General features: G+C 42.4%; 1 protein-coding gene across 1 annotated transcript in view; it reads left to right on the forward strand.

The window, feature by feature from the left end:
• LOC126474636 (uncharacterized) overlaps nt 1-10,574 on the forward strand; it is a 140,560-nt gene extending 129,986 nt beyond the window's left edge. The window contains exon 3 of the mRNA XM_050102115.1: nt 10,249-10,574. Within this exon, the coding sequence (XP_049958072.1) occupies nt 10,249-10,574 (326 nt within the window). The remainder of the gene's footprint in view (nt 1-10,248) is intronic.
• The last annotated feature ends 1,730 nt before the right edge of the window (nt 10,575-12,304 follow it).

Genomic DNA, 12,304 nt, shown 5'->3' on the forward strand with positions numbered 1-12,304 from the left:
GCTCTTCTGGCTTACATATGGCCCACTATCATGAGATCCTGTACTCTAAATGCCTGGCAGCAATTTATACAAAATAGGACAGAAGATCTCCACACAGCCACACACACACACATGGTCTGTGTGTATAATGGCGCCTGCAGTCATATCTGCATAGTCACATTTCGCCTCATGGGCTACCAGCTACAATGACTGATTAGAGCGTTATGGCCCACACAAAACTTATCACGTTGTGGGCCCTAGCTGTCTAAATGCCGCCTTAGAAAAAAGTGCATCATGGGAGATGATGAAAGAAAAACTTGTGCGAAGAGCCATACGACACAAGGTCCTGAGGCTATGAAGTGCATAATCCAATGAAACTGAAAGTTAGTCTGCTGTGCCATGACAGCAAACACTTCATCTTTGTGGTTGGGATTGGGACCCCTATTCTCACACCATTTGCCCAAGTATGTGTGTGTGTGTGTGTGTGTGTGTGTGTGTGTGTGTGTGTGTGTGTGTGTGTAATACATACCTGAAGCGTTTGTCATAATTGTGTGTCTGTGTATGTATGTGAATAAATTCACACTATGTGTGCTTCCAAATTGTATATTACTATGTATTCTACATAGACACTTTTTGCTTACTGTTTGTGCTTGAATATGTGTGTATATGTGTTATTCTTTCTTCCTCACATATGGCTGCTAGTCTCCATACAATGTAAACAATGTGCATAAAAAATCCATGTCTGTTGTGATATATCACAGGAATCAAGTTCATTTATGTACTATCTTATATAAAATCATTCTCTTCCTCTCTTAGGATTCATCTGCTTTTGTTTAAATATTGTGTATAAATCTATTCTCCTCCTCTCTTAGCATAATGTACCCATGCAAATGTGCAATCTGTTTAGGAAAATAAACATAATTTTTAACTATAATAACCTATAAGTGAATTTGTTATGTAAATGTTATTATTCATAGAAGACCCTGATACTTTCACCATTAGAGTTCTGTAGGATGGAAACAAATAAGGTCAGTACTTAGAGCACTTTTTATTCATCAATACACAGTGTTACAATACGATCCAAATAATTATTTTCTGTATGCCTTGGATTCAACTCAAATAACATTCAAACCCATAGGTGCACTTACATACGTAGGCATTCCGTCAACAAATTCGGCCTCTACAGATTTATTGCTTATAAAGCTTTCGGAGGCATGTTTTGGTGGTGGATGAACATATTTATTCACTATTATAATTGATTATATTCACACTATGCTCACGCAAATGGTCACTAAAGTCACAGTATGCAGCTCTAACATCAGGTCTCCAACGGACTAGTCTCTCTACCAGGAATTAATAAAATATCATGTAGTTGTTTAAACACACCACACATGAATGTTTAACGTATATGACATCACCTATAGATTTTGACACAAGAACTGCCTCTCCATATGTACTAATAACTGACACCTCACCCTTTAACATGCTAATGTTGATAGGTGTATATGATGGGTTGTATTCAGTCATCATCTTTCTCTCTGAGAACTTCATCATACTACACACTCTCATTTACACCACACATACTGCACTCTAGTACCAATGCCGTAACTTTCTCTGTCTCGCTTCCCACATCAGTCAGTGTGGGATGCAGGACATATATTCAGCAGGTTTATATCACCTTGCAGTCGAATTGTATATACAGGTGAATAACAGATCTATGCTTGCACGTATCTGAGATACAGGTTTTGGCTGTGGCCGTGCTACAGCATACTGAATGATGTCAAGTCAGAAGACTTTCTCTGGTTCAGGATCAAACATCTGCATGTCCTGGTTAAGTAGTTTGGCCAGCACCAGATGACAGACTGTAACAACAATCATAAAAACAAAGTGTAAGAGAGAATATCGTGGCTTCATTAGTTTATGGTAAAAGATACATGATCTCATGAAGGCCGGCCGGAGTGGCCAAGCGGTTCTAGACGCTACAGTCTGGAACCGCGCGACCGCTACGGTCGCAGGTTCGAATCCTGCCTCGGGCATGGATGTGTGTGAGTCCTTAGGTTAGTTAGGTTTAAGTAGTTCTAAGTTCTAGGGGACTGATGACCTCAGATGTTAAATCCCATAGTGCTCAGAGCCATTTGATGTCATGAAGGGAAGCAGTGTGATGTTAGCTGGTGACAATTTACTAATGACAACCATACTGTTAAAACAAAAATCAAACAACTTACCAACAGTTTTCATCTTTTCAGTTGTTCGCTGCTAATGCTGGGAGTCCTTTATACTGGACAGTGCACACACAATCGAATTACAAAAATTGCTTGAGTAGTAGAGGGCTGATATTGCACTCCATTGGCGATGAGTGGTCAAGCGACATTGCAGGGCCACTGCCTGCGGGGAGGAGGGGACGCTGGATGCAGAGAAGAACAGGTGGTTGGAGTGGGAAGGTGGAGGTGCTGGTGGAGGGGAGGCAGGGACATTTGTAGTGGGAGGCAGGGAAGCTGGCGACGGTAGTTGTGTCCGGCTCTTTGAAAAGCGGATCAGGCGGCGTGCGTTCGATTCGCATCTAGTGTTTGCGGTGGCGCTTTCAGTTTGGCACACTGTTTGGATCGCTACCGCCCTCTGGCAGGAGGTGGAGCAAGGGTAAGGTCGCGTGACGATCAGGGAGTACGTACTGGACTGTAACCGACAGAGGTGGTGGGGTGAGCGGGCCCTGTTGTTGGGGGTCGTCAACTGCTTGCAACATGCTTTGGCCGACCTCTTCGCTGACAGGGGCTAAGTCTGCCTTACCCGCTATACGTGGCTTATGAAGCTTAGAAGCCGTGGTGCAGGAGATCAGTGCGTGGGACCGCATGTCTTCTGATCGGCCGTTGACACCACTGGCACCGGTTGGCTCTGACGAACATAAGTAAGTGCAACATTTTCCCAGCACTGTGGTGGAGTGTGAGAAGTTGACTACTGTTTTTACGTAACAGAGTTACATACATAGTGAATCTTCAAGTTCTAGCGAAGTATATGAGTTTCTTCACTGGCTGTTTTGTTGGGGTCTTCCCACCACAGTTTTCATTTGCCTGTCCGCGGGAATGTGGTAATTGCTTCTTGGTCGGGCCGTTTCATTCATACCTTGATTGGGTGATTTAGGGTCGATGTCGTGTGTCTCTGTGGTTCAGGCTCTGTACAGGCACCGCTCCAGCTACATCTTCTGGTTCTCGGTAACTCGGGGAGGTGGTGGCTTGTAATGCAAATTTTGAGGCTGATCTGCTGTTGCCCTGTAGACCACCAATAACTATTCCGACTATTGTGATCTGGGCGCCTTTAGACATGTCACTCCCTCACCGAACTAAGGAAATTTTTTTTTTGGGAACTGCCTTTAATGTGAAGGTTTGTGTGCTGGCTTATTCACATTTATCTGGTAACAACTGACAGGTGTAATATAAGTTATTTAACTGGCAAGAGACAACTATTTTAACTTTAGTTCAAACTAGCTACTTAAAGGATCATTTTAAGGGATTATTATGATAAGTTTAAAATCTTATTATTGGGAAGTTGTTAACGTCATACCTTGCAACATTCTTTACGTAGAGAAAATTTGCCAGCTAATTAATAGAGTTTTCTTTCAGTTGTTGTTTTAATCTTATTATTGGGAAGTTGTTAACGTCATATCTTGCAATCTTCTTTTCATACAGGAAAAATTTGATAGCTATTGGAAATTGTTTTTGAAACTGTTTCTTTAAAAAAAGCCAGACTTAAAAATTTATTATTGAGAAAGTCTTTTAAAATAAAAAGGTATCTTTAGCAGTGTGTGTTGTTTCATCAGCACCTCCTGGCCCCTACTTCCACGATAACATTTTTGGAATAATATGTGTACTTAATATGTTGTTTGTGAATCGCCCTAATTCACGGTTCAGTGGTCTTCAGTCTGATGACTGGTATGATGCAGTTTTCCACGTCACTCTATACTGTGCAAGGCTCTTCATCCAGAGTACCTACTGCAACCTTCATCTTTCTCTATCTACTTACTGTTCATTTCTTGGTCTCCCTCTACAATTTTTACCCCCCCCCCCCCGCCCCTCCCCCCTCTCCCCCCCCCCCACACACACACACTTCTCTCCAGTACTAAATTTTTGATCTCTTGATGTCTCAGAATGTGTCTTGCCAACCGATGCCTTATTCTAGAAATGTTGTGCCACAAATTTCCTTGTTTCCTAGTTCTGTTCAGTACCTCCTCATGAGTTACATGAACTACCCATCTGATCTTCAGCAGTCTCCTGTAGCATCACTTTTCCGATACTTCTATTCTCTTCTTGTGTAAACTGTATATCGTCCATGTTTTACTTCCATACAGGGCTACACGCCATACAGAAACTTTCAGAAAAGACTCTTACATCTGTACTCGATGTTAACAACTTTCTCTTCTTCAGAAACGCATTTCTTGCTATTGTCATTCTATATTTTATATCCTCCCTATTTCGACCTTCATCAGTTATTTTGCTGACGAAATAGCAAAACTAATCTGCTACTTTAAGGTTGTTATTTCCTAATCTAATTCCCTCAGCATCATGTGATTTAATTCCACTATATGCCAGTACCCTTGCTTTGCTTTTGTTTATGGTCCTCTTACATCATCCTTTAAAGACGCTTTTCATTCCGTTCAACTGCCGTTCCAAGTTCTTTGTTGTCTGTGACAGAATTACAATGTCACTGGGAAACCTCAAATTTTTTATTTCTTCTCACTGAAGTTTAATGGTACTCTAAATTTTTCACTGTTTTCCTTCACTGCTTGTTGAACGTACAGACTGAATATCATCAGGGATAGGCTACAACCCTGTCTCACTCCCTTCTCAACCACTGCTCCCTTTCTTGCCTCTCAACTCTTGTATCTGCCACGTGGTTTCTGTACAGTTGTAAATAGCCTTTCACCGCCCATATTTCACTCCTGCTTCCCTCAGAACTTCAAAAAGTATTCCAGTCAGTACTCTGTAAATCTACAGATGCTGTAAACGTAGGTTTGATTTCCTCAACCTATCTTCAATGAAATTTCTTTTAATCTTTCATAAAGAATTCGTGTTATTATTTTGCAACCATGATATCTCAAACTGATAGTCAGCACCTGATTTCCTTGGAACTGGGATTATTATATTCTTCTTGAAGTCTGAGGGTATTTTGCTTGTCACACACACCTTTTTCAACGTGTAGAAGAGTTTTGTAATGACTTGCTCCCTCAAGGCTATCAGTAGTTAAAACTATATTTTATCTACTATTGGGCCCTTATTTCAACTTAGGTCTTTCAATGTTCTGTTAAATTCTTCACACAGCATCATATCTCTCATCTCATCTTCATCTACATCCTCTTCTATTTCTATAATTTTTCCCTCAAGTATATCTTCCTAGTGTAGACCCTCTTTACACTCCATCCATCTGTCAAGTTTCCCTTCTTGCCTAGGACTGTTTTTCCTACTGAGCCCTTGGTATTCATTTGTTCTCTTTTCTTCAAAGGTCTCTTTAATTTTCCTGTGGGCTGTATTAATCATCCCCTAGTGCTATGTGCTTCTAAAGCCTTATTTTTATCCTTTAGCCATTGCTGCTTAGCTTTTTTGCACTTCCTATCTATTTCATTTCTTAGACATTTATATTGCCTTCACCTGCTTCATTTACTGCATTTTTATATCTTCTCCTTTCATCAATTAAACTCAATGTATTTTGTTTTTCGCAAGGATTCCTAATAGCATCCGGCTTTTTACCTACTTGATCCCCTGTTGCATCCACTATTTCGTCTCTCAAATCTACGCATTCGTCTTCTACTGTATTCCTTTCCCCTGTTCATGTCAATCGTTACCTAATGCTCCCTGTGAAAGTCTCAACGACCTTCGGTTCTTTCAGTTTATCCAGATAACATCTTCTTAAAGTCCTACCTTCTTGCAATTTCTTCAGTTATAACCTACAGTTCATAACGAACAAATTGTGGTCAGAGGCTACAAGTGCCCCTGGGTATGTCTTACAATTTAAAATTGTTGATGTCAGAATTCCAGGAGTGACAATGTCAGGACCTTCATGCTTATGGACGGATGGAATGATGGCAGAATTCCAGGAGCGCTGGTTCAAATGTCAGCACGTTTTTCTCCATAATGCCCACCACCACTGCGATACACAAAAATTATCAGCAGATACGTGAAAAGTGATGTTGCCCTCTGCATTAATAAACAGTTCGTCGGTTCAATTTGTACTTCACCCTGACTTTCTCACTGTTCGAGCCCAAAGTAAATCAACAAGGAAGAGGAAAGGAAACCTGTTACAGTTACTACAGTAGGTTAAGTGTAAGAGATCGTATGTTTACAGTAAATTTTCAGTCCATTCGGATGTGCAAGTCATATTTTATAACTCAGCTGTCTGAATTTGAGAAAGCTAATATCAATACAAGTTCCGCTCTTGGATGCTTTCTGTATCTCATGAACGATCACAGCAGCATTTGATCTGTCCGCTCCATGTTAGTTTACATGACCTGAATGCAGATTACTTGCCATAAACCTTCTGTACCAATTTGTCTTTATATTCAGCCTTTCTGTAGTTGCATGAAAGGTAGACCAATGTCGGAATAATCTCGCAGCCCTGTTCCTTAAAGCGTATAAGAATAAATACATGTCCAATATGTTCACCATAGTTCCTGGTTGTTCCGATCTGTCAGTCTGGGCACCGAACTTGTGATTTGGAATTGGCACTTCAGTCTCCAATTAATAATATTAGACCACCTTGGATATTGACTTGCCCACAAACAGAGGGTGACTTTCTATTTCACATTCTCGCCTAAGTGACGGCGTTTCGTTCTTACTTTTATTAAATTTTGTAGCTGATGGCCTGCGACAAGCTGTTTCAGTTGACGCTTTCTTGGCGGCTTGCGTTAAGAAAGATTGTGCTCAACAGTAGTCAGGCTTCTTAAAAGAGTGGTCAGCGTGTCTAACTACTATGCAGCGGGCCCGGGTTCGACACCTGGCCGGGTCGGAGATTTTCTCCGCTCGGGGACTGGGTATGGTGTTGTCCTCATCAACATTTCATCATCGTCGACATGGCAGGTCACCCAGAGTGGCGTTAACTGAAAAGACTAGCAACTCGACGGCCGGATTTCATCCCAGGTGGGGACTCCAGGCAACCAATGCCATACGATCATTTCATTTCATATGCTAAACAATGCCATATGCCACCGCCACATGGCACTACTCCTATTAACAATTTTGGGCTGCCACCTCTCCTCCCGTTAACCGACAAATACAACTGGAATTTTTTTCATCACTATAATATGGTGCCTCTATGTCGAATTCCGTAATCCGTTCTCGCCTATAGAGACAAGTTTTGCTGGTGAGCAGTCGCACTGATTAGAAGTAGACCAGTGATTGCAAAATACTTCATGGAATTCATTTCATCTCTAGGATTCGAACAAGTTACTTCCATGCTTTTGGGATCTCGGCTTCAGAAGTAAGTTTTAGTGATGATGAAATCTCAGTCATCAAAATCGTCCTTTTATCTTACAATTACTGTGTCCCTTTACTGTCGGTGAAACTATTAAATGTGTATCTCTAGATAAAGTAACTCTAAATGTTTTATAAATTCTCACCCGTCTCCAAGTCATCATCATCATCAACTGTTTCGATCACTTGGTGATGTGGCCTCTTTGAGACGACGTGCAAGGCAGAACCCTGCAGATTCTTCCATTTCTACCAATCTTGAGCTTCCCGTTGGCAGTTCAAATCCGGTTTTTTTAAGTCTCTGTTCTATCGTCTCTTTGGTCTTTTTTGGTAAATAGGACTCCAGTTTATACCTGTTTTGATCACCTGCCACCGTTTTTTAGAGCAATGTTCTGTCATTAACCTTTGGTGTGTATATGATATCACCTGGTTTATTTATGTCTTTCTTTGTGTAGCACAACATTGTTCTTTCCATTTATCTTTAAGCTACTATCAGTTGTCTAACAAAGAAGTTACTTGATGTGCATGTCTCAAAGCCATATGTTACTACTGGCAGTACACATTGGTCAAAAGCTGTTTTCTTCACCTCAGCCAACATCTTGGACTTGAGGACTGAAGATTATCTTCCATAAGCGGCCTTGACAAAACATGACGAATAACTGGACAGGACATAACCGACAAACGGAAATTATGCAAGTGGAGAATTCATACATGGCGGACGGAATGGGACACAATTGACAGGGGAAGAATGGTCTTCTCTTTCTTCTCCAGTACCTGAGAGCGGATGAATTTGAGGTACATAAAACCGTCAGGCACTTTCTCACGGGCCACGTAACCTGTGCAATTCCTACACGTTTGGCCTAAAACAGACTCACACTTGTGCCTCTAGTTAGAATGGCTTACATGAACACATAGTGCTCATCTAGGATGCTGTAGGAGATATAAGACCGACGTTAGGGAACAAAGACATAAAACAAATACTACGTAAACAGGATGACTGGAACTTTATAAACAACATCGCAGACGAAGTATTGCGGGTATTACATGCGGCATACAAACAGGAGAGACCATATGCTAGAAAAGAACGGACTCCACATTCGACAGGTGAGCAGTACATAGTAAAAGGCGCCAATACAAACAGAGACGCTGACGCAGATGCTGTATCACACCCAAGAAGTGAAGTTCAAATGGTTCAAATGGCTCTGAGCTATATGGGACTTAACATCTGAGGTCATCAGTCCTCTAGAACCAGTTAAACCTAACTAACCTAAGGACATCACACACATCCATGCCCAACGCAGGATTCGAACCTGTGACCGTATCAGTCGCGCGGTTCCAGACCAAAGCGCCTAGAACCGCTCGGCCACCGTGGCCGGGGGACTTAACATCTGAGGTCATCAGTCCCCTAGAATTTAGAACTTCTTAAACGTAACTAACCTAAGGACATCACACGCATCCAAGCCCGAGGCAGGATTCGGACCTGCGACCGTAGCGGTCGCGCGGTTCCAAACTGAAGCTCTTAGAACCGCTCGGCCACGGCGGCCGGCGGAACTGAAATCAAGATACACATCCAAACTTAGTAAAAGTAACCTAAGGTTTTCTGACACTAAACCGAATCAATCTGAAAATATGAATCACTATGTGGTCGGCTGTTATACCAATTAATAACATGTAACACTATCTGAAGACATGAGATTCCTTTTGCTGCTTCAGGTGTGACTGCCTCGAAATTTTACCGAGTCCTTGCGCTTGATCTAGCTGACTATAACACATTAGTTGTTTGGTTGGTTTTGGGAATAGGACGAAACAGCGAGGTCATCGGTCCCATCGGATTAGGGAAGGATGGCGGAGGACGTAGGCTATGCCTCTCAAAGGAACCATCCCGGCGTTTTCCTGAAGCGGTTTAGGGAAATCACGGAAAATTTAAATCAGGATGGCTGAACGCGGGTGTGAACCGACGTCGTCCCGAATGCGAGTCCAGTATCTACAACATATTAAATCAACTGCCGAACTCCACTATTACCTTACGCTGGGGAGCACATTGAGCCTACTTAATACGTTATTGTTTATTAACACAGTCAAGAAAACACATGTAAAAGATGTGTACCAAACACATGCAAGGTATAAAGGAAAGAACTGCCAAAAAAAAAAAAAAAAAAATGGTTCAAATGGCTCTGAGCACTATGGGACTTAACATCTGAGTTCATCAGGCCCCTAGAACTTAGAACTACTTAAACCTAACCAACCTAAGGACATCACACACCTCCATGCCCGAGGCAGTAGCGGCATAGGCATAGCGGCAGCATGGTTCCGGACTGAAGCGCCTAGAACCGCTCGTCCACAGCGGCCGGCAAGACAACTTTCACATCATACCTAAGTGAAATTTATTGTCATGTCTTATTTGTTTATTTCGTATGTTATTTATCTCCTTTATTGAAGTTAAGAACAAATATAAACTTAATTGTGCATTTGCACTTCTTCATCTTGTAAAATTCTCAAAAATGTATTAGTAATAAAATTGAAATTGTATGATGAAACATGTAAAATCACAAAATACAAGGCCTGCTATGGAGTATCAGGTCTGTAGTTGAAATGTAAATAAATAAAAGTTCCCCACAATTTCGAACAAATATTTCAGTAAATAACACTTCCTCTGGTGGTGTGCGATTAGCTCGGATGCTGACAGCGGCTGGGAGAGGTTTTCACAAAAGAACATAGACGGAATAAGCGGCACGGAAATATTTTTCGCAGAGGGAGTGGGTAAAAAAAATTTTTAAAGAGTAAAATGCCAGTAAAAGAGTGCCCGGTGCGCCGGCAGCGCTCAGTTGCGGCCGCGACTGTGCCCGCGCCGGCCGCTCGCTAATTATTTCGGGTCAGGGCTGTGACTGGGGCCGGCAGCGCGCTGTATGGCGGGACGGCCTAATCAACCCGCGGCGCAGCGGGCGGCAGCGGCGCGTTATAACCGGCCTGCCGGCCCGGGCCACACTGCCGCCGCCGCCGCTACCGCCGGCGCTGTCTGCAAGTGTCGGCCGGAAGCCCGGGGCTGCCGAGCGGAGGCGCCGCCGGCTCGCCGTAACGCGATCGCGTCTCCAGCCACCGCCTCGTCCTTTAACACTGGCCCAGCTCTGCCAACCCCGAGGTTAAACGCGCACCGCCCACAGTGGACACGCCCCGCGGAGATATTCTTTGTAAGCGAATTATCTCAACCGCACTGTAACGCTAAAAAAGGACCCCAATTTCTTTTCTGAATTATGTCTTGGATCCCTTTCCCTTTTTTCTTTTAAACGTAGCAGACTACTATTTGTGGTGTGCGTACTGTAAGACCTTCGGTACACACACCATCAGATTATTTGACTCGTCGCTCTAACGAAGTAGGCGAGTGTCAGCAATATGTCTCGTGGTCTTATCGGGACTTGTTTCTCTTCTGCCGTTGGGTCAGACGATAGAAATGCCACTTGCACGCTTAGAGTAGCAGATTGACGGTGACCAACTTTAAACAGAAACTGATTAATTTTCACACACATTTATTAAAATAATAACAAGCCTAAAAATAACTTAACTTGCTTCTGGATGCTATTTACAATTGACAATCTGAAGTTCCTTTGGTCTTGGTACGTTAATCTTATTCTCACATATCTCTGATACTTGAGAAAGTGTCTATTCATAGATCTTCATGGCTATGTACAGGAATATGGTAATCTTATTAGGCGCAGACTGAAACTTGACTATAGACTGGTACAGACAAATGCAGACTAATGCAGACCGACTAATCGGAGGTCTGTACACTCGTTATAATACCTCGTTCAGGTATCACTGCGCAAGTTTGATCCGCGAGGAGAAAAGGTTCTACGTTAGTAGCAATCTCATTGGCTGCGTTACATATTAATACGCGGATCGGCGGAAGCAGAATTTGGTCCGTCTCTAAGACAGCACCATCTCGTAGTGCGGGGACGGACGAGCGCTCCGCCTGCGTTGTTGTGCTTAGCGAGGCGCGCTCTATTCGGAAAGTTGTGTACGCGCTGACTACGCGGAACTATGTACACAACACTATTATTGTGAGACACGTGAAGAATCGTGTATATAATTTGGTATATCAGTTGCTAAAAATAAGTGTTGCACCACATATGTACGGTTTCGCAAGCTGCGACATCGTCGCGAAAAAACAGTCACACGTATATGTAATAAGTTTCCTTTAATTTACGTCTATGGTCACAAAAATTTTTTTTAGCAGATTACCGGTTTCGGTCTTTAATGAGCATCATCAGATCTGCAGCAAAAATGGGAGTGTATTTACGTTTTCCCATTTTTGCTGCAGATCTAATGATGATCATTAAATATCGAAACCGGTAATATGCTAACCAAAAGCTTGTGACCATAGACGTGAATTAAAGGGAACTTATTACATATGTATTAGTTTATTCGTAAGTACCTCTCCGGGTTTCAGGAGACGACCAATAGAAAAGTACAAGACATAGTGAAAATGAGGCATGACAGTGACAGAGGATTTACCACAGATTCGATACGTAATATGCGCCTTGGACATGTAGATAAATGCATGCAGCCCATTCTGCCGCATCAGATTACATCGCATTTGCCGTGTTTTTTTGAGTCATCACTTTTCTGTCCCCTTGAAGCGGTCCACCACCATTCCTCTCCTGTGCTAACCTTTTCATCTCAGAGTACACTTGCGACCTACGTACTCAGTTAATTACTGGAGATATTCCAAACTCTGTCTTCCTCTACAAATGTTACCCTTTAAAGCTCCGTCTAGTACCATGGAATTTATTCTCTGAAGTCTTAACATATATAGAAAATGTGTGTGAATTCCTAAGGAACCAAACTGCTGAGGTCATCGGTCCCTACACTTACACACT

Source organism: Schistocerca serialis, chromosome 4, assembly GCF_023864345.2.
Source record: "Schistocerca serialis cubense isolate TAMUIC-IGC-003099 chromosome 4, iqSchSeri2.2, whole genome shotgun sequence".
Lineage (NCBI taxonomy): Eukaryota > Metazoa > Arthropoda > Insecta > Orthoptera > Acrididae > Schistocerca > Schistocerca serialis.